Source organism: Thunnus albacares, chromosome 5 (genome assembly GCF_914725855.1).
Source record: "Thunnus albacares chromosome 5, fThuAlb1.1, whole genome shotgun sequence".
Taxonomy (NCBI): domain Eukaryota; kingdom Metazoa; phylum Chordata; class Actinopteri; order Scombriformes; family Scombridae; genus Thunnus; species Thunnus albacares.
In genome coordinates this window covers 32,662,484-32,689,385 of record NC_058110.1, presented here as the reverse complement: position 1 = coordinate 32,689,385, position 26,902 = coordinate 32,662,484, and the positions used below count along the sequence as shown (strand labels likewise).

Sequence of the window (26,902 nt, the reverse complement as noted above, 5' to 3'; positions counted from 1 at the left end):
TTTCAAGTGTTTTCAGGTGTTTTTAGGTGTTTTCTAGCGGTGTGATGTAACAGGAAGTGTTTGGTATTTACCTTCCAGGGCGAGAGCCTTGTGGAGGCTCCTGGTGGCCTCCTCCAGCTGTGCGTCCTGGGTGGGGAGCATCTGTGGTGGTCGGGGGGGCAGCAGGTGGGGGTGGGGGTCGGGCTGGATGGTCGCCACAGGAGGATTGTGGGTATCGGCCTGGCTCTGCTGCACCGGCAGGAAGGGCCCGCAGGATTTGGTACGGGTCACTTTGACTCGTCGCTGGTCGCCTATGTGACCGCGGTAGGTGGGCGGGGCTACAGGGGGTTGCTGGGAGGAGTAGCCGTTGTAGAGCAGCGGGTGGTGCGATGTGATTGGCTGTCTGTTGGTCTGGGACTGCTGTCGCTGCAGTTGCTGCTGTTTCCCCCAGACGTAGTCCAGCAGGACCTCACTGTACCCCCCTCCTCTTCCTCCTCTTCCTCGCCCCGCCCCCCCTCCCCTCCCTCCACCCTCGGTGAATCCATTATTCGTCCTCGTCCGTCCGTCCGCCAGCGTCTCTGAGCTCCTGTACGCTCCGGCGGCGTTCGTTCCTTTTACCCACAATCCCCCCTGCTGGCCCGGCCTCCCCCCCTCCTCCTCAGGTGAGGTGATGCGGTCCAGGAGGCCGTCGGAGCTGTTGCTGCGACGAGCTGCGGTAACCCTGACGCCGGCCTCCCCCGCTGCTCCCACATCAGAGGGGCCGGAGGAGGAGGAGCTGTCCTGGGAGTGAGGGGGGTGAGGTGGGGGAGGCTGGAGGGGGAGAGGGGGAGGCAGGGGGAGGGGCTTATGGGTCTGAAGAGTCTCTGGATGCTCGGCCCTGAAAGATGAAGATGGATAGAAAATCATCAGCTGAGAGAAAAACTCAAACTGAAGTAATGTTTGTTCAAAATGTTCTTCTTCTTATTCTGAGCTCATTTAAAGATTAGCCTAGCTTAGCATAAATGTACCTGTTGTGCAGTGAGTTCCTCTTGGTTTTGTTATGGTAGAAAACCTCCACTGGAGAATCAGCAGAGCCCAGCGGGGGGCGCCACTGAGACACGCCATCATCTGAGAGACAGACAGACAGAAAGGTGATGTTAAAATATATCAGTGAGTTTTGAAATAAATCATCATAAATGTTATTGAGGTTCATTGGTGTAAATAATAATATTAGAGTTCTCACATTATTTGAACATGCAGCTCAGTTTCATATCAGTAATAAAAAAAACCAAGACTTTGACTGTTTAGATCAACAGTCAGACGTCTGAACTCATCTGTTGTAGTAAATAGAAGCAGTTTTTTGTTGCAGGACTCATTTGCTATGAATTTTGGGTAATTTAAGACTTTTATCAAACTAAAAAAAATCTTCCGGAAAGACAGTTTGAAGGAAATTTTACTTGCAAAGTGAACAAAAAGTGTAATAAAACATCAGACTTCCACTAGAATGAAATGTGAGTTCAGTGCAGACCTGAATCAGACCAAACTGCTTCTTAAAACAACAGTCAGGAGCCCAAAATGAACACTGAAACATGTTTTTCTTGCTGTAATCATTCCTCAGGACGCAAAACACTTCTGCTGACTCATCGTTTCTCTAGTCAAACTAACTCTTAACTAAACTAACTCCTCACTGCTGGATATCTCCCTGAACGTTGCTAGTAAAACACAAATAATGAGCCATTTGTCACTCGGTTTTGTCATTGTGTGCCATTAGTTGTTACCATGGAAACACTGCTCTTAGCTTTGAGTTAGTCTGGGGGTCACAGCTGAGAAAAAAAGGATCCACGGCGGAAGGTTACATTACCCATGTTGGAGTGCTTTATCGGATGATGTGGCTCAATATTAATTGAGGAAGACTCCATGTTTTAAGACTGATGACTCCATATTAAATATCCTCAGCCACATTTTCTTGGAAATATAAAATTAAATGAGCAACTTCCCATTTTACAATCAATTGCCAGAACCTCACCCAAACCCAACTGGTCAAGGCAGATGGCCGCCCACCAAGAGTCCGGTTCTGCTTGAGGTTTCTTCCCGTTAAAGGGGGAGTTTTTCCTCGCCGCTGTCGCCATGTGTTTGCTCATAGGGGAATGTTGGGTCTCTGTAAATGAAACAGTACGTTCTATCTCTATGTGAAAAAGGGCCCTGAGATAACTTCTGCTGTGTTTTGGTGCTATATAAATAAAACTGACTTGACTCGACTTGAATTGCATTTGAGTGCGTGGATTGCAAATCCAAGGGCACAGTTTACAATTCTGTGGGCATGGACTCGTAATCCGAGAGCACAGTTTATAAATCGTGCGCACAGATTTCTAAACCAAAAGTATAGATTTACACATGGATCTTTCTTCCTTTCTCTGCTGAACCCATTAGAGCTCAACACAGTCTTTATTTTTGTGAAACTGTGTAACTTGCTTTAGACCAGCAGCCCCTCTCAGACAAAATGAGACAATTTGGAGGATCAAATCAAGCTCTTAGTTTTGGAAATACAGTTCCCATAATGCTTCGGGGGCTATAAACAGGAAATGTAACATTGCCATGGAGTTAGCTGTGAGCTACAACTTGAGCCCCTCTTTTAGCTGATATCTATTTACATTTTGTCAAATTGGCACCATTAAAAGTCTGCTGAATTAGCTGTTAGCAGTTCCTGTTTGCAGTGTAGCCATGAATGAACAGGCAATTATCACTGCATTACTTTGAAACTGAAGAAAACTTAAAAATGTGACGATTCTCAGGCACGTTCTGAAGTTGTAGAGTGTGTCTGATGAAACTGGCTTTTATTTTTCAACATTTCTTATGCGCCCACGTTCAGTTTGACCTCCTAATAAAATGCTTTAGATCATCGGAATAAACTGTTGATCGTTTGAACCATGTTTCCGACCCATCGGACTTCTTTTTTGTGATGTCACTGTGATGTCACCATATTCCCAGACCTCTGATTTCTACTTGGTGAGTGCAGTGTTTTTATTACTGATTATTTAAATACTGATAATCAAGTTTTGCTTTGAGGGTTAGAAGCTGAAATGTTGTTTTCAGCCAGCAGGGGGAGCTGTGTGTGTGTGTGTGTGTGTGTGTGTGTGTGTGTGTGTGTGTGTGTGTGTGCATGTGTGTGTGTGTGTGTGTTACCATTGTCGTGTCCTGTTGAGTCTGATGTCGAGCTGCTCTCTGACCTCACTGTGTCGTCTGGAAACAAACACACGGAGTCAGATAAAGGCAGGAAGAAGCAGGTTTCCTCGTCTTCCTGAAACAATGGCTTCTCATCTACTGCCAGTAATATGTGTGTGTGTGTGTGTGTGTGAGTGTGTGTGTGTGTGTGTGTGTGTGTGAGGGTGGGTGTTTGGGTCTGTCATAGGCTACTTTTGGGGACTAAAGACCAGTTGTCCAATTGAGGACAAAAGCTGTGTCCCCAATTGGGAAAAAGCTGATTTTTGGGTCAGTGGGTAAGGTTAGGGTACATATATATATATATATATATAATGTCCCCAAAAGTGACCTAGGACAACGTGTATGTGTGTGTGTGTGTGTGTGTGTGTGTGTGTGTGTGTGTGTGTTACCTGTGTGGCAGCCTCTGTGTACAGTCCTCTTGCCGTGGTGTGTGTGCGTCTGTGTGTGCGTGTTGTGTTCAGGGTCGCTGTGTTTCCTCAGAGCTCCGCTGAATAAAGTTTTCTTCGGTTTTGAACGCTGAGAATCCTCCTCCTACACACACACACACACACACACACACACACACACACACACACACACACACACACACACACACACACATTTAATAATCTGTGTCAAAGTGAATCTGGCAGAAAGATCTCAAATGTCTCACCGATTACAAAGAAAAGCAGTGTGTGGCATCATGTGCAGCTCTTATTTAATATTATTTAACATTTTGTGTTCAGTTATGAATGATTTATGTTGGGAAAGCTGAAAACAGAAATGTGCATTCTTACGTACAATGTGGAAATGCTCCACAGCCGCTAAAAATCTAGAAATGTCGGTTTCTAGCCAGGTTTCCATCCAAATTTTGAGAAAATGACCCGTATAGAATGTAGTGAATGTTTGTTTCCATCCACTGATGTTGTGTGAATGTTAGGAGATAAACAGCTGGTGGCGGTAATTCTGCAGTCAGTGCCATCAAACTATTGCAGAAGAGGACACGACGTCATTAAAAGAGCAACAGTTAAAGCTCAAACGATGGTAAACTGTGTGGAAAACGTGCAGGAAATATGACATTTCTGTTTGTTTCATGTATTAATGTGAGGAAGGTTACAGTCTCCTCATCATCGCTCCACACAGATCTGATGTTTTCAGCTCTTCAGTAAGTTATTCACTAAGTCTTTTTATATTTGCTTTTTATCCACACGACAACTTTTACACCTCTGCTAAGCGTGAAAACGTTTTTGCAAGATTTTGAGACTTTTTTTTTTTCAATTTTAGCAATGCCATTCAGGTATTTTTATGTGCAAATTGAATATGCAAATAAAAACGGGTGGATGGAAACAAACTTATTGCTTACTGTAATAACAGTGGGGGGCTTCCTTACAGCACAGAGATTATTAGAAATTATTATTAGATTGTTATTTTTATTTCTGTGTCATGCCAAACGTCTGGCCAATCCCACAAGACTCCACTATTTTACAAAACATGCATCTTCCAGTAATACATACACAAAGCATTTATAGAGGCATGTGGAAAAAGAAAAGAACAAAAAAAAATCACAAATGAGCTTTTCACAGAAAATAACTATTACATATCTACAGATTATCTCAGTAAAGGCGTTTTTTTTCTCTTCTCACAGGCTAATTTATATGTTTCATATGTGAAATATTCTCAGTTTCATCCATATTTACAAAATCAATATCTATTTTTATTTTACCAAACAAAGCATTGTGCAGTTCCCCGTAAAAATGACAGTAGAAAACAACATGGAATCAAAAAATAAATTAAATTTCTATATCATTTAGACAGCACACTGAACAAATCCACTTTTCTTGATTAACAAACCATCCAGTTTCAACTATTAGTGGTAAAATATCAGATCTCTGCTCGGCACATAGAGATTTCTGCTGTTTAGACTAAATATATACAACATAATTCTCAGCCCTATATTAATTTTTTATCATCCTAAATATACGTAGTTTTGGTTTAGTCCATATGTCATCAGCTCACTGACCTTTGCTCTGAGCAAACAGCTCCAGTTCTCTCAGCCTGATGAATTCAGTCCGCCGCTGCCAGCTAACAGGGACGCAATCCTACCATCCAACCTCCTACAGACCATTTCGCCTGCCCTCAACCCTGCAGTCACACACATCATCAATTCCTCGCTTACAACGGCTGTGTTCCCCGCTGCATTTAAGCAATCTCCTGTCACCCTGCTGCTCAAAAAACCTACACTCAACCCAGCTCAGTTTGAAAGCTGCCGGTCGGTCATCAGCTCTACTGCTGCTAGATCTGTCAGCTGCCTTTGACACGGTTAACCACCAAATCCTCCTCTCCACACTCACTGAGCTTGGTATCTCAGGATCTGCCCTCCGGTGGTTCATGTGCTGCCTCTCAGGGAGATCTTTTACAGTATCTTGGAGGCGGGAGTGTCTAAACTGTTTGGCTTATCCACAGGGGTTCCTCAAGGGTCAGTGCTGGGTCCCCTTCTCTTCTCAATAAACAGAACACCACCTCACTTGGTGCGATCATCTGCTCCCATGCTTTCTCATACCATTGCTATACTGACGATACCCAGCTCTTCCTATCGTTCCAGCCGGAAGACTCGGCTCAGATCTCGTCATGCTTTGCTGATATCTTTGCATGGATCAAGGAGTGCCACCTTCAGCTTAACCTCTCTAAGACTGAGCTCCTTGTCATTCCAGCTGGTCCCTCTATAAAACAACAGATCAATATCCAGCTCGAATCAACCCAACTCATGGTTACAAAGTCTGCCTGACACTTGGGTGTCATGATTGATGACCAACTAACCTTTAAGGTTCTTGTGGCCTTGATTGCTCGGTTGTGATGATTTGGCCTGTACAACATCAGGAAGATCAGACCCTACCTGTCTGAGCATGCAGCACAACTCCTGCTACAGGCTCTCATAATATCACACATTGACTACTGCAACTCCTTACTGGCAGGCCTCCCTGCATGTACATTCGAACCTCTGATGATGATCCAGAACAAGGCGGCGCATCTGGTCTTCAACCAGCCCAAAACAGTACATCACCCCACTGTTCATACCCCTCCACTGGCTCCCAGTTGCTGCCCGCATCAAATTCAAAACCTTGACACGCACTTACAAAACAGCAACTAAAATGGCTCTCACCAACCTGAACTCCCTCCTTCAGGTGTACGCTCCCTCCTGCTCACTACACTCTGCCAATAAAAGCAAAACCTGGTACCACCATCACAACAACAGGGCCTTAAGTCACTCGCTAGACTCTCCGGTGGTGGAACCAGTTACCAAACTCCATTTGATCCACAGAGTCCCTTTAAATCTGTAAGAAAAGCTAAAGACCCAGCTCTTTTGCAAACACCTCCGCACCTGATGGACTTATAATAATAATAATAATAATAAAAATGATTATCTGCTTCTATGCACTCTATACATTGCCTCAGTGCACTGCCAGTTGGCACCTTCCAATCAGACTTGAACTTACTCGCGTTGTTCTCTCCTGACTAGATCCCTGCTTGTGTTGTATCAACTCTCATGTTACATTACTTTGGATAAAAGCTAAATGAGATTCTAACACTGTAACAAACAAATATTGAGTTTCTCATTATTTAAAAAAAGCCTCACCAAACGCAGAGCTGCAGAATGATGTGCACACATATTTTGACCAAGAGCCAATAGTTTGTTTATCCCAGATAAATATCTGTCTTGTCAGTCTGCTTTCTTCCATATCAAGTAACCGTGTCCATAACTGAGCTACACATATCTTCCAATGAGTCTCACATGGTTCCCATCTCATGTCCCCCACTGCCAAATCTATTAATAAGAACTATTTTATGCCACTCGAAAAATAGAACTGCTCCACAAATAAAAGTGGATTCCTTTAATAACAGACATGGCCTTATATGAATGTTTGCAGCTCAGTTTAAAGATGTTTGTGGCAGAAATTTGGAAGCATTTCTTTGGTAATATTGATTTATTTTAATTTATCTAAGTCAACTTCATGGATTAATTGATTGAGTTTAATTGATCTCATTGAACTGGACGTGATTCAGTTCAGTTTGACTCTGATTCTTTTTGACTTGATGACATCACAAACCTGACGTGACTTTAATTAATCTGACTTGTTAATAAGAAATGATGACTCAGCTTTTTTTTTTTTATTCTGTTGTCAGAATTTCAGTCAGCACAAAGATCTACATCAGCTCCTCACCTCGGCTCTACACTTCCTGTTTCCTGTGCGGGACGTCCCACCTCTGCGTCGGACACAGGGGGGTTTCTCTCCCGCCTCCAGGGGGAAATCACTGGGCACCGCACCTGTCAGTTCCTGACCAATGAGAACACAGGAAAATTCACTTTAATAATACATCATTACATTAATTTTGCAGAAGCTTCAGACCAAAGAGCCTTCAGGTGTTTTCACAAACTCTGCTGCATTTTGGCTGATGTGAAAGCTGTCAATCAAACTCTGGTGCGGACCAAGACCACATGAAAAGGTGGGTCTTGTGATGACCAGACAGGACCAGGACTGCAAGGAGACATTCGACCAATCACGATTCTTCTCTATGAACTATGACATCACTCACCGCCTCCTGCAAACAGATGCGTCTCAGCTCAGCCAATCGTGTGCTTAGCAGCGCCTGCAGGCTCCGCCTCCTCTCCTGCAGCTCTGCCATTCGCTCCCTCTGCTTCCTGTCTGGACAGGTGAGCGGGTCTGCGCACACACACACACACACACACACACACACACACACACACACACACACACACACACACAGGTAACACTGAGTCATCATGCTGTAACCTCCGCAGGTTACGTCTCTGACATGTCATCATGCTGTTTGTTCTCACCAGGTGCTGAGATGAGTTGACCTTTGACCTCCATGGCTTGTGTTTCCCATGTGACCCCGCCTCCTCCGTCCTCACTGCTCGACTCCTGCTCTCCGCCCCACACACACTCACTCACCTGCAGAACAGCGCAGAGATTTACTAAACACGTCCGTAATTACTGTCAGATGTAAACGAGCTGCAGTTCATCTGATCTGCATAAAGTGCAGCTAAATTAGACCTGATGCAACAGAAAGACATTAAAGGACGGTTCACAATTTTAAAGTCTGTCTTAAAAACACTGACTCTTGCTGTAATCATTCCTCCTGTTCATACTGACCATTAGAAGATCCCTTCATAATGACCTTTAATGTATTTAAAAGTTTATCTGAAGCTAATATGAAGCTTCAGCGTCCAAATGAGTCAAATCAAGTAGATATCTTTCAACGTTACAGTCTTTTTAGTGCCAAAGTTCCTCTTTTTGTTACTATACTTCCACCTGCAGCTCAACAGGGAAACACTGTCCGAGGAAACACAAAGAGGGAATTTGATGCTAAAAAGACTGTAAATGTGTCAGATATCCACTTGATATGACTAACTCAGACTGATGAAGCTGAATATAAGCTTCACATCAGCTTTTAAATGACTGTGTGGACACACTGTGGATTTTATCCTCCATCACTAACATTGAAAACACATTTGAAGGATCTTTTAATATCCAGTATGAACAGGAGGAATGATTACAGCGAGGAAAACCTCTTTCACTGTTCACATGGACACCTGACTGCTGCAAAACTTGAGGTGAATGTTTGTAGAAATGCTGCCTGTAAGTCAAAAGTCAGGGCTTTAATCTGCTTTTAACGCTTCATTTGCAATGTTTTTTTTTTACTTTGCTGATGAGAGGATGTTGGCTCAACCGCACTCTGGCCCGAACATGTACGGATGTATTTGAGAAGTTTTGTGTAAAGAATGAGAAAAAGAAGTGAAATCTGATGTTTGTTTACATAGCTTCCAGAGCCGCTGTAAGCTTACTGAAGCTGACCAATCAGAACAGAGTGGGCTCATCAGGAGGCGGGGCCTTAAAGAGACAGGAGCTAAATCAGCCTGTTTCAGACAGAGGCTGAACTGAGGGGCTGCATAAAGGACCAGTAGAAGATAAATAAGGAGGTTTTTTTTTAAATGAGCCCCAGATTAAAAAATATAGATCTGGAAATGTGAATGTTATGTGTCCTTTAAGGTCGCTTCTTTATTCAGTTTTTCGAGAAACATGCAGAGAGTGACGACAGTTATATTATATACTGATATACAATGACTATGCTGGTTACTGTGCAATAAAAATAAATGACAGTAACTATCCAAACACCTGTTCAGGAGGCATAAACATGCAGAGATGTGATATTTTCAAATGTATTGTCTGCAGCTTCCCATCCACTGCTGCTTTGTTGTAACCACAGCGCGATTGTTAGTCTAACGGCAAACTGTAATGAACAAACTAAAACAAAGGCTGATTGTATGTAGCTTAACTGTTTCGCCATGCGTCTTAAAATTGAGCAGATTCTTGTGGGCACCGAAACAACCAGGAACAATGAGGAACATAAACACGCCTGTGTGTGTTTCTCACCTTGTAACTGGGTTCATAAGAGCTCCAGTAGTTCACTCCTGTGGCCATCCAACAGCCTGAACACCGACCACAGGACTGCTTCACCGACTGGTTTACCGACTGCTTTACTGGTTGGCTGTTTACTGGTTAGCTGGTTGGTTGGTTAGCTGGGTTAGCTGTTAGCTGTCTGGCCTGTGGGTGGAGTTAAACAGTCTTCAGGGCATCTGACCTGAGAAGAGAACAGAAGAAGAAGAGGATGAAGAGGAGTGTGGATCACTCTTCCTCAACAGAAGAGACGTCAAGGGGACAATTATGATAAAGATCATGTGACCTGTGACAGACTTACAGTCACACACACACAGAGTGAGAAAGGCCAAGATTTAATACTTTAGAGGAAAAACGTAGAGAGAACAGAGTGCTGAGAACACACACACACACACACACACACACACACACACACACACACACACACACACACACACACACACACAGCAGGTTTATCTGTGTAAGACTGTAGACAAAACAGCTCTGACAGAGAAACCGTTATCTGCAAACAAACACGAGAACTGTGTTTCTTCTTCTGCTGTAAATGTTATGAAATGTGACAGGAGTGGTTGTTGAGCTCGAGCGTCTGTTCCAATGGAAATAAAATAAAATAAAGAGAGAACATGAATGAATACCAGTGGTTGAAAGTAAGTACATTTAGTTATAATTTTGAGGTACTTGTTCTTTACTTAAAGTATTTTTCATACTTTGTACTTCTTACTCCACTACATTTTATGGTAACTTTTGTTACTTGTTATTTTGCAGATTCAGATCAATAATACGGACAATAATCAACAAATACATTATGAAGTATTATCACAGGTTAAGATTACTTTGAATGGATCTCCCCCTGGGATCAATTAAGTCTTATCTTAATAATTATCCAATTATCCAATAATAATCTAAGTAAATAACTTTTGCTTTTTGTTTGAACACACACTGAACACTGAACACACATCCTCTTCCAGAACCAAAAACAACCCTTGATTACTGTCTGATTTTATTGCTAGTCTTTTACTTTGTTTTATTGATTTAATTTATTTGATTGAATCTCTGTTATGTGTTTATGGGTGGAGACTGAGTTACATAATGACATGAAACTGCTGCAGTGATTATTTTCCTGTGGACTTAGTGGAAGAGTAGCGGTGGACAGCTGATGGAGATCCAAATCAATCAATAAATCATCGATAAATTAGACTCCTCCGGAAGCGCGTGACCCCTGACCTTTGACCTCTGTCCTCTCTGAAAACCTTGACACAGACTTGGGGAGAACAAAATGTCCTCTGACTTCAGGACAACAGACTGAGAGTCCCTGAGAACAGGAAGTAGAGCTGAACAGGAAACAGGAAGAGGAAATGAGCGATAAAAAAGGAAAAGGGAGAGAGAGAGCGAGCGAGAGAGAGAGAGAGCGACAGAGAGAGAGAGAGAGAGAGGACCTAAAGGAGGGACCTGTAGAAATAAAGCAGCTGAGGAGACACAGCATGTGAACAAGATGATAAGCAACAAACAAGTGACAGATTTAGAGCAGAGGCTTTCTGCTTTCTGTAGAGTTTACATGACAACAACAGTGACAACAACAACAACAACAACAACAACAGCAACAACAACACTGCTGCACAGAGTCGAGAACATCATGTGTTTTCTTCTGGAGGGACTCTAACTTTCCCACCACACAGAGCCTCACTGGGCAGCTTCATCATCATTTTATAAAAGCTCAGTATTTCCTTAAAACACTGAAACGCCGAGGTGACGTTTTAAGATTTACACACTCTGGAGGAAGAAATCTGTTAGTCTAGACGGAGGCTGAAATTGAGAAAAAGACTTTTGCTACTTTACTTGGTCAAGTCAAGTTTATTTATAGAGCACATTTCCTACGACAGGCGTAGACTCAAAGTGCTTCAAGATAAAAAGCAAAAAAAGGAAATAGGCAAAAGTCATACTTGACAAAAACATACAGACATAAGATAAGAAGGTATTACAATAAAAAGGGAATAAGATAAGGATTATATTAATACTACTACTACTACTACTACTACTAGTAATAATAATAATACTGATTCACAAATCTGTGAACCACATTTTAAACCTAACTGAAAGCTTGTGAAAAAAGATTTGTGTTCTTTTAAAAGAAGACACTGTTGGAGCAGACCTCGGTTCATGTGATAGAGAATTCCAGAGATTAGGAGCGTAATGACTGAAGGCATCATGAGCTGATTTAGAGTTTAGGTATAGTGAGGAGACCTTTGTTTGATGATCTAAGGGGGATCTGTCTGGTGTGTACTCAGTGAGCATGTCAGCAATGTAGGAAGGAGCCGTTCATAGATTTAAAGCAATAAGAAGTATTTTTTAAATCAAGTCTTTGTTTAACTGGGAGCCAGTGAAGAGAAAATGGGAGTGATGTGTTCAAACCTGTTGGTTTTTAGTTAATACTCTGGCTGCAGCTTTCCGAATGAGCTGGAGTTTATTTAACACCTGCTTTGTCAGTCCAGCAAAAAGTGAATTACAGTAATTAAGTCTATTAGAAATAAACACATGAACCAGCTTTTCAGAGTCTGACTGTGACAGGAAGCATCTAACTTTAGATCTATTTTTGAGATGAAAGAAGGCAGCCTTGGAGATATTAGATATGTGCTTCTGGAAGTTAAGATCAGCACCCAAAATTACACACAAGTGTTTGGCATGCTTACAAGGTTTTACCGACAGGGGAGTTAACAAAGAGTGGAGCTGGTGCTTCAAAGCCTTCAGACCTACTAAAAAAAAAGAGTCTCTGTTTTGTCCTCATTTAGCTGTAAAATTTGATATCTACAATGCACTGGATGAGGTCATTCATTGGTCTACGGTTGTTGGTAGAGACAGATATGTATAACGGTGTGTCATCAGCATAGGAGTGAAATATTCTATTACTGAACGATGGGCCCAAGTGGGAGCATACACAAATTAAACAGCAGTGAACCAAGAATTGAGCCTTGTGGGACTCCCTGGGGAATGTCGACTTCAACTGATTCAAACTTTCCAACAGAAACAGAAAAAGATCTTCCAGTAAGACAGGAAACAGTGTTCTAGGCACTGAAATAGAATTATATGGTCAACTATGTAAAAGGCTGCACTGAGGTCAAGAAGTACAAGAATAGAAACTTTATGGTTGTCTGAGATAATTTTAACATTATTAACAACTCTCAAAAAGATGCAGAAGAACTAGTTCACGCATTTGTTACTTCTAGGCTGGATTATTGCAATTCCTTATTATCAGGCTTCCTCAACAAGTCTCTAAAGACTCTCCAGCTGGTCCAGAATGCAGCTGCATGTGTACTGACAAAAACTAGGTAAAGAGATCACATTTCTCCCTGTAAAATCCAGAAAAGAATTTAAAATCCTTCTTCTCACCTACAAAGCCCTTAATGGTCAGGCACCATCACATCTAAAAGAGCTAATAGTACCCTATTACCCCATTAGAAAACTGCACTCCCAGAATGCAGCTTACTGGTGGTTCCTACAGTCTCCAAAAGTAGAATGTGAGTCAGAGCCTTCAGCTATCAGACTCCTCTCTACACCCTCTCTACGTTTAAGAGCAGGCTTAAAACTTTCCTTTTTAATAAAGCTTATAGTTAAAGACAACCCAGCTCGCCTAGACTAGGCCTAGACTGCCGGGGGGACTTCCCATGATTCACTGAGCTCCTCTCTTCCTCTCCTCCTCCTCTCCATCTGTATGTATTCATGCACCATTAATGCATGTTATTAACTTGGCATCGTCCCCAGAACTTTGTGCTTTCTTGTTTTGCAGGTGACCTTTGGTTGCTGACTGCCTGCTGTCCACTTGGTCCAGCTTGACACCCAATGCTACCACTATTATTATTAGTCATATTTCTATTATTATTATTGTTGTTGCTGTGCTTCTCTGTGTCTCTCTCCCCTCACCCCCTCTTTCTCTGTCAACACAACCGGTCAAGGCAGATGGCCGCCCACCTAGAGTCTAGTCCTGCTCGAAGTTTCTTCCTGTTAAAGGAGAGTTTTTCCTTGCTGCTGTCGCCAAGTGCTGCTCATGGGGGAATGTTGGGTCTCTGTAAATTAAAGAGTCTAGAGCTGTTCTATGTGAAAAGTACCCTGAGAAAACTTCTGTTGTGTGGCGCTATATAAATAAAACTGACTTGACTTGACTTGAAATCTGACCGGGGCGGTTTCTGTACTGTGGTTAACTCTGAAACCAGATTGGTCAATGTCAAACAAATTGTTATATAACAGATACATATGTAATTGTTGGTATACAATCTTTTTAAGATTTTTTCCTAGAAAAGGAAGGTTTGTGATTGGTCTGTAGTTCTTAAAAAAACACAATGGTGTTATAACAGCATGTCTGAGACTTGTGGGGAAGAGTTCAGCCAGTAGGAAGGCATCAACAATCTAAAGGACATCATCTACCAAAACAACTGAAAACATTTCTGAACAACTTAGTAGGCACTGGGTCAAGAGCACATATTGCATAACTTCACTGCTGCACCACTTCTTGTAAGTCACTATGTTGAATAAGAGCAAAGTTGGACAGAGCACGTGGGCACTGAATTAAGACAGCGGAAGAAGAGACGGCACACCCACCAACAGAGGAAGCCACAATATTATTCCTAAAATTGGAAATTTATATTTAAAGTATGAGGCAAAGTCATTAAATTTGTCTGAGGAGTGGTGCTCAGCAGGTATTTATTTAGGTCTAAGAGGATTAACCAATTTATCAATTGTGCAAAACAGAGAATTTTCAGTATTAATTTGAGAAAAGTAGTGCTAGTGTAGATTTTTTCATTACTTTGTTATATTTACTGAGCATCTTATAATAAACCTGCAATTTGATCTTATGCCACTTGTGCTCAGATTTGCTGCAAAGTGCTTTTGTTTTACCAGAAATAAACTTATTTTTTAGAGCTGCAACGTCATCCGTAATTGACCATATTGTCACACAAAGAAAAGAAAGGCTAATTAAAATCAGAATATGATCAGGTACACCTAACAGAACTAGTGTATCTAGCATAAACCTTTCAGATGTGTCTGCACAAATGCAGCGTCTTTTGACAAATTTTAAGCCAGCTACATGTTTGGGCATCAAAGCACTTAGTGATTAGTTTATGTTTGCTGCAGCAGAGAAAGTGGTTGTTTTCTGATGGTAATGACGTGTTACTGCTTCCTGTTAGTACACACACACACACACACACACACACACAAACACACACACCAAATGTTCTGACAAATGGCCTCCTCCTCTCCTCCCTTCTGTTATTTCGGCTCTCCCCCTCCTCCCCTCCACACATTCCTGTGTCCTGTTGGTTCGTGTTCAGACCTGCCGTCTGCAGCCTTCTGTCCTCCGCTTCACTTTTCAGACCTTCAGCAGCTCCAGCCTTCGTTTCATTCATCAGCGGGCTGATTGATATAAACCCGATCGGTATCAGTTCAGCTGGTTCAGTATCTTTAAGGAAATGTCACATTTACAGTTAATTTGTTGGGGAGACTCAGATTTTTATCATCTGGCTGCAGAAAGCCTCAGATATGTGGACTAATTCGTTTATGGTTCATTTATCTGATCACATTATGTTTCAGACGGCTCTCAGGAGGTCTTTTGAGTTGTTTTTTTGCATATTTAACATTTTGAACCACAAAGCAAACTTTGTACAATTTTAGTTTTGTTTTTATTCACAAAATCTTCACTTTATGATCATATTTTCTGTGATTTTACCTTCCTACGTGAGGGACTAAATATTGTTTCTTCAGTTCCAGATGTGTGATTCTATTATATGATACTAAATTTGTTATATAATAACAATAACAATAAAATAATCAAATATATTGTTTTTTAATCCGTAATAGGGTTGTGGGATGTTAACTGTATTTCTGTGAATCTGGGGGGTTTAATAACAGAGTGTCAGTTGGTTGTTTGTTATAAAAACTTGATCTGATTCTAGTTTCTCCAACTGGAAGATTTGCTGCTTCACTCATGAACTGAATATTTAGGTTTTTTTTTCAGACTCCTTTACTCTCCCCTCAGGTAGTGCAGGTCTGTGATTGGGCAGCTGATAAAATCCATGCAGGTAATGTGCAGCTGCTCAGTCATCACATTTCTCTGCAAAACAACAAAAATATTTTTTAAACCACATCTTTTAGGTCAGTCCTCCAGTGATTCAGTGTGTTGGGATGATGACATGTTTACCAAAGTGAACATTATATCCTCAGGATTTTTGTTTAGTGACATTTTGCAGTTAGGAAAGATCATGATTTGGGTTAAAATGATCACTTTGTTGAGGTCAGAGAAACGTGGTGTGGGTTAAAGCTACTACTTCCTTAAAGTTACGCCACCTTCGTCATCATGGCTACAATAATAACCACAGGGTTAAGGTTAAGGGGACGATTATAGTTACAGTATTTAAAAAACTGTCCCGACTTGTGGCTGGAAACAGGACAGCAGACTCCTGTGGCAAAATCCAGTGTTAGTTTAATGCCTCCATCCACCCTCCTCCCCTGGATGAGGAAATACGTCCATATATACACTCACTGGCCACTTTATAACATCTTGCCAACACCAGGTCGGATCCCCTTTTTGCCTTCAGAACTGCCTCAGTTCTTTGTGGCATAAATTCAACAAGTTGCTGGAAACATTTCTCAGAGATTTCGGTCCGTGATTGACATGATAGCATCATGCAGTTGCTGCAGATTTGTCAGCTGCACATCCATGATGCTAATCTCCCATTCCACCACATCCCCAAAGGTGCTCCACTGGATAGAGATCTGGTGACTGTGGAGGTCATTTGAGTACAGTGAACTCATTGTCATGTTCAAGAAACTAGTTTGAGATGTGTTTTGCTTTCTGACATGGTGTGTTATACTGCTGGAAGTAGCTACAAGGAGATGGTTACACATGGTCAGCAACAGTGATCAGGTAGGTATGTGGCTTTTAAACGATGATCAATTGCTATTAAAGGGCCCAAAGTGTCACCATTACACCATCACCAGCCTGAACCGTAGATACAAGGCAGGATGGATCCAAATCTGCCAAGTCACAGTAGAAATCGAGACTCTTCAGACAAGGCCGGTCTTCTATTGTCCAATTTTGGTGAGCTTGTGAGAATTGTAGCCTCAGTTTCCTGTTCTTAGCTGACAGAAGTGACACCTGCTGTGGTCTAATGCTGCTGTAGCCCATCTGCTTCAAGGTTTTACATGTCAGAGATGCTCTCCTGCACACCTCGGTTGTAACGAGCGGTTATTTGAGTTACTGCTGCGTTTCTATCAGCTCGAACCAGTCTGGCCATTCTACTCCGACCTCTGTCATCAACAAGGCATTTTCGTCCAGAGGACTGCTGCTCACTGGATATTTTCCTTTTTTGGATTATTCTCTGTAAACCAGAGATTGTTTGTGTGTGAAAATCCCAGTAGATCAGCATTTTCTGAAATACTCAAACCAGCCGGTCTGGCAACAACATCCACGCCACATTCACAGTCAATTAAATCACCTTTCTTCCCCTTTCTGATGCTCGGTTTGAACTTCATGTGTACATGCTTAAATGAATTGCTGCCGCGTGATTGGCTGATTAGATTTTTGCATTAACGAGCAGATGAACAGGTGTCCCTGATAAAGTGGCCGGTGATGTATATGCAATACATCATCTGAACTGTACTACGGCTGCTAGATGGCATCTGTCATTCAAACTTAACTATAGGTTGTTTTTGGGCAACTGATATTATGACCTATTGTGTCATTTTTCTCATTAGTCTCATTTATTTCTATTGAAGCAGCTAGTGTTCCGGTTATTCAGTGTCTCTTCTATAAACTAGTTGGACTTTAAAATCTGAGCAGGAGAGGTGGATAAAACACTGGATCCTACATTACCCATAATGCACCTGAATAGTGTTTTTTCATTATAGCCTTCCTGCCTCCATCATCACTTTGTAATGCAGACGTTTTGTTAGAAATGTATGTAATCTCAACCCTCCTACTCTGTACTGAACACACAGAGACAGAAGAAGACGATGAAGAGGATTTACAAAAATGTTGAACTATCCCTTTAAAATTCATTCATTGTTATGCGACATGAAAATCAGTCTGAGATTATGGAAGACATGATGTTAGTGTGTTTACTTCACTCACTGACCTGCTGGCTGTCATCTAACTGCACTGAGTCCATGCCAACAACAACCAGACACAAGTTTAACACATCAAACAGCCTGGAGATGATCACACACACACACACACACACACACACACACACACACACACACACACACACACACACACACACACACACACACACACAAGGAGTGGGTGATGAAAGGCTGCAGCTGCAGACAAAGAGATGCAAATACGGGATTTAAATATTCAGAGTGTGTGTGTTTTAGTCTGATAAACCTTCACGTTCACTGATCTGTTACTTCAACTGGACTTCCTGGATCTGGTCTGTGTTCAGTCTGAAAGGCTGCTTAAAATAACGCAGATTTATCCGACACCAAAACGCTGATCTGTCACAGACAGAATTTTACAACCCTATGTTATCACATAGACAACTGTGTATATCTTTAGTCATGATGATCATGAGGTAAACGGCAGACTACATTTAGATCAATTAGAGGGCTGCGGCTCAGGTCCGAAGGTCTAAATATGTCCAATTAATGGGAGGAGTTACAGGTGAAGACAGTGTGATGTCACCCCATGACATCACTGTCTTCCTGAAACACAGAACGGAAGCAGCACTTTACCATCAGATAAGACGAAACTGCCCGGGGGCCTGAATGAGAGGGCCCTATGACAGAATATAAAACTCTAATCATGTGGATCCATCGGTCAGGCTGTCCGTCTTTAACATCAGGGGGTCAGGTGTGCTGCGGTAAATCAGACTACGTCTACATTAAGCCGGCTAAATTCTAAAATGCCATTTTCGTGCAAAAGCAACATGCATCCACCGCAGGAGTTTCAGCTCATTTCTGCAAATACCAACATCCACATTAAAACGCCAAAACAGGTAATTCTCCTCCTACTGGTGCAGAGGACACACGAACAAGTCAGTCAAAGAAAACCAGCGAAGAAAAAAACAGTAAACTGTTTCCATTTCTGCGGCGGCTTCCTGACATTTAGTTTATTGTGAGCAGATTTCAACAGGTTCAGCAGAGAAAGGTGGTAGATAAATACGTTTAACTCTAAACAAACTGTCAAAGTAGACAATAAAGAGAACAACACTCGCATGACGCCGTCCGCCATCGTTGTTATTGTGTTTCTTCTTCTTTCAATGAAACGCCGCGCTACTGCCGCCATCTGTTTTGTCACCGATCTGACAGCGTTTCTAAAAAAGCTCAGTTTCCCCCGTAAACATTCGAACACCAAACTGGCATTTTCAGATTTACACTCTCTGGAGGCCATTTTGGAAAAGCCCTTTTAGTCTAGATGGAGAGAAACAGACGCCTGTATGAATTTACAGCGGCGGCTGTGGCTCAGGAGGTAGAGCGGCTCGTCCACTAATCAAGAAGGTTGGTTGTTTGATCCCCGGCTCCTCCGGTCCTGCATGTTGAAGTGTCTTTAGACAGAGATACTGAACCCCAAATTGCTCCCGATGGCAGCGTGTGAGTGTGTGTGTGAACAGGTGAGCACAGAAACATTGTGGGGTGCTTTGGATAGGAAGCGCTGTATCGCTCCTGATGAGCAGGTTGGCGCCTTGCATGGCAGCCGCTGCCATCAGTGTATGAATGTGTGTGTGAATGAGTGAATGATAGGATGCATTATAAAGTGAGTGGTTGATAGGACTAGAAAAGCTCCATATAAATGCAGTCCATTTAACATTTAGCCAGTTTATGGTCTCAGAGGAGCAACTTGCTAAATGTCACATTTGCTGATTTTGCTTGAAATTCAAATGATGACTCTTAAATAAAAGAAAAACTGGAAACTGGGGGAAAAATTAATTTGCAGGCCAGATGTGGCAATAAATTCTTAACATATGACAGTCACCGTGACTTTGCACCTAAACACACCTTCCCCCCCAATAAAGAGGGAAAGTGAAGCAATCACTGCAAAGCTCAAGCAGCTGCAGTGTTAATAACATTACCTTGCATCCATTCACAGGTTGATGACGTCCTATTTTTTGGCCTGAACCCTCAAGAAACAACAGAAAACTGCTCTCAGCAAAAAAAAAGGATATCAGAGAGGCCCCGGCCCCCCTGAAATCCTTAAATCTGCCCCTGAAGCAACAGCTGAGATCTGACATGATGTGAGAGAACACGTCAACAACTCTGAGCTCATGTGTCCGTTTCTGTTATTCTGTCCAGCCCTTCCTCAAACCAAAAACACAAGTCTGTCAAAAAAAAAAAGACTCCACAGCCGGCGCTGCTGACAGAAACACTGCCGGAATATTACAGAGTACTTTAAATATCGTGAGAACAGAGAAGCGTCCTGCAGGGAAAACTGTTTCACTCCAGAAGAGAATAAAAAAAATAAAAAAAACAGAAAAAATAACAACAACAACAACAACAACAACAACCAGGCGAAGTGAAGACAATAAAACATTAAAACATCCTGAGGTCTGATTTTCTGCATCTTTAAGCTCCAGATTGAAACATGAAGTGAATGAGAGTCTGCAGTGGTTTGTGAATACCTGGAGAGAGTCAAACATCCTGTCTGCAGCAGCTTCAGTCTCCACAATAAATGTCTTCAGGAGGTTTAAATCCAGAATAAAAAAAAACAGCTTCAGTCAGCGAACTGAACTTAAAACTGTTGAGTTAAACTCTTGTTTGTCTCCTCTGTGTGTGTGTCTCTGAGCGCAGACACACTCACACTGATCTCTGCTCAATCTGAGCCGTCAAACTACCTGCTGTCACACACACATGCACCACTTCCTGTCTGACATTTCAAAATAAGACTAAAGGAACACCTCAGAAGATCTCACAGGAAGTCCACTCCGATTTCTCTTGAATAAAAAATCTCCTCGATCATTCTCCTGAATGTGACAAATATTGCAGAAGTTTTGGGCAACATGACAAAAATATATTTTATCATTCAACTTTGAACCAAAGAAGGCAGAATTTTGATGTTATTTGATGGAAATCGAACTTTGCAGTGATGTTATTAAATTTTTTAGGACCTGACATGGAAATAATTTGATGATTTTGATGGTTAAGTAAACGGGACGTCATTTGATGCTGCAGTGATGCACTGCAGGCATCACAGAGGCAACACAGATTTGTCCTGTTGTTCTTCATCTTTACTGCTGCGTGAGTTGGATGTAATGAATGAATGAAAAGGAGAAATGCAGTAAATCATCTGAGTGTTTGATGGTTATTTATTTCTGCTTTAGAATGTAACCGACATGAAACAAACAGAAAATAACATCATATTTCTCTCTTTCACCGCTTTGTTCTCTCAACCGCTGCTCTCTCTCTCTTTTTTGGCTGCAGAGAAAACAGTTTTGTTCGCTGGGTCCTCATATGATGCTCTAAAACTGAAACAAGGTCGGAGTAGAGGCGTCAAGTCAGTTTGATGCACCTCATAACACGCTTGGTGCACGTTCGGCCAAAACATGTCAGACGCTTTCAGTGTATTCGGGCCTGATGGCTTCTGACTGTTTAAAGCAACAGGAAACATGAAACATCTCTAACCTTTAGCAGGATCCATTATGTATCAGCAAAAACACGACGGTTTACAAGTATGCTGACAATAAACTTGAGGTGAATTAATTTAATAAGAAAAAGTCAATAAAAAATGAAAATAAAAGATTGCAGGAGGCGTTAAAGTTTTCTGTTTAATCCAAGAAACACTTTATGAAAATCTGAATAAGTTTGTTAACATGGAGATCAGGTCACATTCACATATCATGTATGACTAATTCGAGTTAAAGAAGTTAAAGAAAATAAAGAAAAAATAAAAAACAAAACAGCATGTGTACTTTTACTTTGAAATAGGTCAGATTCTGTCTCAGTGCAGCAGCTTGATGAAGCTCTGACAGTGTGAAACACCACAGAAGAAGAACAGCTGATGTGTTTGATGTGAGGTTTTAGCTTCTGCCAAGATCTTCAACAACAGCCCCCAAACCAGCATTAGCAGAACAAAAGAGACACACACACACACACACACACACACACACACACACACACACACACACACACACACACACACACACACACCATTCACATTCAAACACCTTCTGTTTTCACATTCAGAGCTCCACAGGTTCTCAGCAGGAGGGAGGCGGGAAATAATCCTGCAGGGATCAGAGTTCAGACCAAAGACCAGAACTGTTAGTACTCAGATCCTCACAAAGTACCAATACAGCAATGTAAAAATACTCCATTACAAGTAAAAGTCCTGCATGAAAAATCCTACTACAGTAAATGTACATAAGTATTATGACCTTGATGTAGTTAAAGTATTGCAGTAAAAGTACATAAGTATTATGAGCTTGATGTAGTTAAAGTATTGCAGTAAAAGTACATAAGTATTATGAGCTTGATGTAGTAAAAGTATTGCAGTAAAAGTACATAAGTATTATGAGCTTGATGTAGTTAAAGTATTGCAGTAAAAGTACATAAGTATTATGAGCTTGATGTAGTTAAAGTATTGCAGTAAAAGTACATAAGTATTATGAGCTTGATGTAGTTAAAGTATTGCAGTAAAAGTACATAAGTATTATGAGCTTGATGTAGTTAAAGTATTGCAGTAAAAGTAGTGGTTTGGTCCCTCTGACTGATATATTATTATATATGACATCATTAGATTATTAATAGTGAAGCATCAGTGTTAGAGCAGCATGTTACTGTTGTAGCTGCTGGAGGTGGAGCTAGTTTACACTACTTTATATACAGTTAGCTAGTTTAGTCCAGTGGTTCCCAACCTAGGGGTCAGGCCCCTCCAAAGGGTCAGCAGATAAATCTGAGGGGTGGTGAGATGATTAATGGGAGAGGAAAGAAGAAAAAACAAAGTTCTGATACACAAATCTGTTTTCAGTTTTTGGACTTTTTCTCTAATCTTTGATTTTTGCTGAAATATTGGATCATTTGAACATTTATGTAAATGAAAGCATGTGAGAAGTTTAGAGGGAAAAATCACTATTTGGTGGAGCTGTTAACAACTCATAGACATGTGAAATGTGACCCCGACTACACACTGCTTTTTGTAAGACGTCAAAAGCCAAAAAGGTTGGAAACCACTGGTTTCATCTTTAACAATGTGTTGTATTTTAAAAGCTTGTTATATTATCCATTGTGTTAAATCTTCATCTGAAAAGAAACTAAAGCTGTCAAATAAATGTAGTGGAGTAGAAAGTACAATATTTCCCTCTGAAATATAGTGGAGTGGAAGTAGAAAGTAGCATCACATGGAAATACTCAAGTAAAGTACAAGTACCTCAAAATTGTACTTAAGTACCTGACTAAATGTACACAAGTATTGTACTTAGTAGTTACTTTCCACCACTACAATTTATGTAATAATGTCAGGATATCACTGTTTGGACATTTTGATAAGAAATATGTCCAGTTGATGCAGTAAAAGCAGTTATATGTTTAAAATACATCATATCCCATTAAAATACAGGTTATAATCTATTTAAATTATTTAGTCTGACTCTTTACTGTGCTGTTATCAGCTGCTCTAACAAGAAACTGAGAATAATGAGTCAAAGCCTCTGCTCCATGAAATCAATTTTACTTTCATGTATCTCCATTAAATCTTTGTTCAGCCTCATTCTGACTGACCACGTACCACTAAAGACTGAGCTGCACCGCTGAGAGCTACTGTGCACCAGCAGTTATGTTATTATACAATAATGTGTCAGAAACTATTACACATGTGGCAAATTAAGTGATTTCACACTCATCAGTCTCCAAGGCTGGAACAACACGGAGAGTTCATCCACACTGAGGACGTTTTCACAGCTGCGCTTTTCAGTCCGGTTGAATCGGACTCTGCTTTGTTTTCCTTCTTGGTACAATTCACTGATGCAGGTCTGAACACAGTAATCGCACTCGGTTGCGAACCAAAACACCCGTACTGAGACCATTTAGGGCGTTTTCACACCTATAGTTTGTTTGCTCTGGTCTGAATCAGTTGATGAGTTGGTGAACTTCAGTTTCTTTTCACACAGAGAAAAATCCAAATGAGCCAAAATGCAGCACGACACACGAGAACATTCACTCCACTCGTTGGTCAGATGTGTCAGAGGCGAGAGCAAGAACGTAAATATAACGTACTACATTGTGTTAGTCCAGGTCCGACCTCCATTCATTCTCCAGCTAGTTGTTAGCAAGTCACTCATCCTCATCGCAGCATAAAAGCACACCTGGCTACGGGAGACGTTTAGCTAAAACATGCAGAGAACACCCAGTAGTCGGGTCAGATAGTAAAACTGCTGTGGCTCAGATCCAGCTCACAACCGACAGGTCCGTTCCTGTTTCCCAGATCTGGGCCATGAGCAAGAACAAACCAGATAAAACAGAAGTGGCCCACATCCAGAGTACACATAGCTGAGAGCACCGCATCTTTACCAAAAAAAAAGGTCCACATTTGATGTGGGATATTTGGGCCATATTTGCCAGAAGAAGACCAGCAGTGCCGCATCATTGCCCCACTTCCGTGTGCTATCTGGGTGGGTCAGATAGAGGTCGGATCAGGTTCCAGCTCAAACGAACCGCTCCAGTCCAGAGTTTGTTTGGGACCACCTCCTCTAAAGGGTCTCTGTGTGGTTGTTTTGCTCCGGGGACCATGACTGTGTTCAGACGAACCAGAGTTCAGTTCAACCGGACTAAAAAGTGCAGGTGTGAAAACGCCCTTAGAGGAAGTGGTCTCAGTCCGTTCCCCAAACCAACTCTGGTGGGAACATGATCCGACCTCGATCCGACCCGACTACTAGGCGTACTCTGAGCCTCCCTTCAGAGGATACAGTCTGTTTGTGGTTCACAGACGTCTGTTCACATTCATGATTTACTTCAGAAACAGAAATACTGTAAAAGCCTTGATACACAGAAAATAAGAGAGAGATGAACCCTCAGTAACATTACGGTGTCAATGCTGAGATGTCACACATATCATCATGTTTCAGTATTGATAATAATGCTACGTTCTGTTCATACGTTATATTAAAGTCTGTTAGGATGAGAGAGACTCTTAAAGAAACAGCGAGATGTAACTCTAGAGTCGGATGAATACGGTTTACTGGGACGTGTGGTTTAACTGGTCCTCGAGAACATTTGCACAGCATTAGTCATTATCGTCCAATCAGAGCAGCCGTTGAGAGCTGGCTTTTAATTCAGGACGAGAGAGTAGTCATTAGAAAGAGAGAGAGAGAGAGAGAGAGAGAGATAAATAGCAGCTTCGAGCCCAAAGACTCTGACGGTTTAAATGTTATGTGGACAAGAAACTGTATCCAAGATTACACACACATATACACACACACACACACACACACACACACACACACACACACACACACACACACACACACACACACACACATACACACACATACACACAGGACGGGGAACAGTTATGACCATCATGAACTCTGTAATCTCTCTGACTTTGTGGTTTTAGTTATTTTTGTCTTTACAAATTTTCAGTTATCAGACTGACGTTCAGACTCACTGACACTGAAAACTGAACTTTTTTTTTTTTTGCATTTTATCAGCTCAGTGTGAAATTTGACTCAAATGTGCCGTCATAATGTCAGCTACAGGTAGGTACTGCTGTTCTCTTTTTAGACTCGTTTTTTTTAGACCGTATTTGTTCACATTCGGTCAAATATTTCCATTAAAAGTCTGCTGAATCAGCAGTGAAACACGGATGTACAGACGACTGTCACTGGATTACTTTTACTGAAGAAAACTTTTAAATGTGATGATTCTCAGGCAGGATTTCTAAGTAGATTCATGGAGGTTTATTAGCGATGGACACCAGAGATAATGAAGTCACACTGAATGATATTAATATGTGTTTCATGTCTGTGAGTTATTATGACTACCAGAAGAGTTTTTCCACTCTCCATAAAACATTTGAGGTGTAAAAGCAGCTCCTCGGTCTGAGAGAGAGTCAGCTGCAGCAGGTGATGAGCATCGCTGCGTCAGCAATAACAAACCTTTCAATCCAATAACAGCACAGATGATGGTTTGTACAACTCTGCACTACTGAGCCGCCCGAAAAAGACAATATGCAGCTGATTAACTCTGAATATCTCAGCTGTCTGTCAGTTATTCACAAAACCAAAAATACTCTTTAGAATCCAGTTATCATTTCTTTACATCTTCATGAAATAATCACTAACAGAATTATTAGTTTTTATCTGCATTCTGACTGGTTTTGAGTTATTGAGGTTCAAAGTTTTGACATTTTATAAAAACTGATATACAGTATGTACTCTGAATACATAATGTCACATTTTAAACAGGGTTTTCTAGATCAGGTGGAGAACCATTCATAAAGTTTTAAAAACAACAAAATTCATGACCATCAGAAAAAACATTCAAAAATGTTTCTCCATTAATTTGCTGATATTTCTTCTCCTTGCTTTACTTTGTTTTTGTTTGTTTGTTTGTTTTTCACTGCTTCTCTCTGTCTGTTGTTCGTCATTTCAGAGCCTTTCTTGTTATTTTCTGCTCCCGTATTCTATGTCTACATCTTTTCTGACAAACTGTGGTCTCTGTCAGTGTCTGAGCTCTGCGACTGCTGCAGGACTCAAGTTATGACTTTAAACACACACAAACCAGCTAGCAGCTCGTAGCATTTAATTCATATTTTAGCTTTCATTGCTGTTATTTGTTAAATCAGAGTAACTTAAGTCACTAATAATAACAGTATTTATTGTCATAGTAAGTGGCGGTTGTGGATCAGACAGTCGATGCTTCGATTCCCGGCATGTTGAAGTGTCCTTGAACAAGATACTGAAGCCCAGAATGCTGTGTGAGTGTGTGTGAGTGTGTGTGAATGAGTGACAGCTGGCATGTGTTGTAAAGAGCTTTCAGTGGTCGGTAGACTAGAAAAGCACCATATAAATGCAGTTCATTTACCATATTGCTAACAACTCTGCTAACAGTGTAATTAAACTCAGCTAGCTAGCTGACTAGCAAAGCAGATAAAAGGTAAAAATCTGCTTTTCACTGAGTTCAAACAAGATAAAAGCTGATTTTAACTCAGTTGGTGTTTGTATCAGCGTCGTACGTAATGATTTTGATAAAATAATCAATTTGGAGGTTTCAAAACTTCAGATTGAACAACATTTCAGCTCCTTTAACCACAGTCACAGAGCAGTGAGGTCACCTGGTAAAAA

General features: G+C 41.3%; 1 protein-coding gene across 3 annotated transcripts in view; it reads right to left on the bottom strand.

The window, feature by feature from the left end:
* Positions 1-26,902, bottom strand: part of ccdc120a (coiled-coil domain containing 120a) — a 63,583-nt gene that overhangs the window by 3,691 nt on the left and 32,990 nt on the right. For 2 of the 3 annotated variants that reach the window (XM_044350494.1, XM_044350495.1), the window contains 8 exons: positions 9,615-9,822; positions 8,018-8,132; positions 7,753-7,880; positions 7,380-7,493; positions 3,570-3,711; positions 3,142-3,198; positions 987-1,086; positions 72-856 (listed from right to left, as the gene is read on the bottom strand). In XM_044350494.1, coding sequence (XP_044206429.1) covers positions 72-856; positions 987-1,086; positions 3,142-3,198; positions 3,570-3,711; positions 7,380-7,493; positions 7,753-7,880; positions 8,018-8,132; positions 9,615-9,662 — 1,489 coding nt within the window. In that variant the 5' untranslated portion in view covers positions 9,663-9,822. Of the gene's footprint in view, positions 1-71; positions 857-986; positions 1,087-3,141; positions 3,199-3,569; positions 3,712-7,379; positions 7,494-7,752; positions 7,881-8,017; positions 8,133-9,614; positions 9,823-20,245; positions 20,443-26,902 lie in introns of those variants that run through there. The other variant, XM_044350493.1, reaches the window with a different exon arrangement.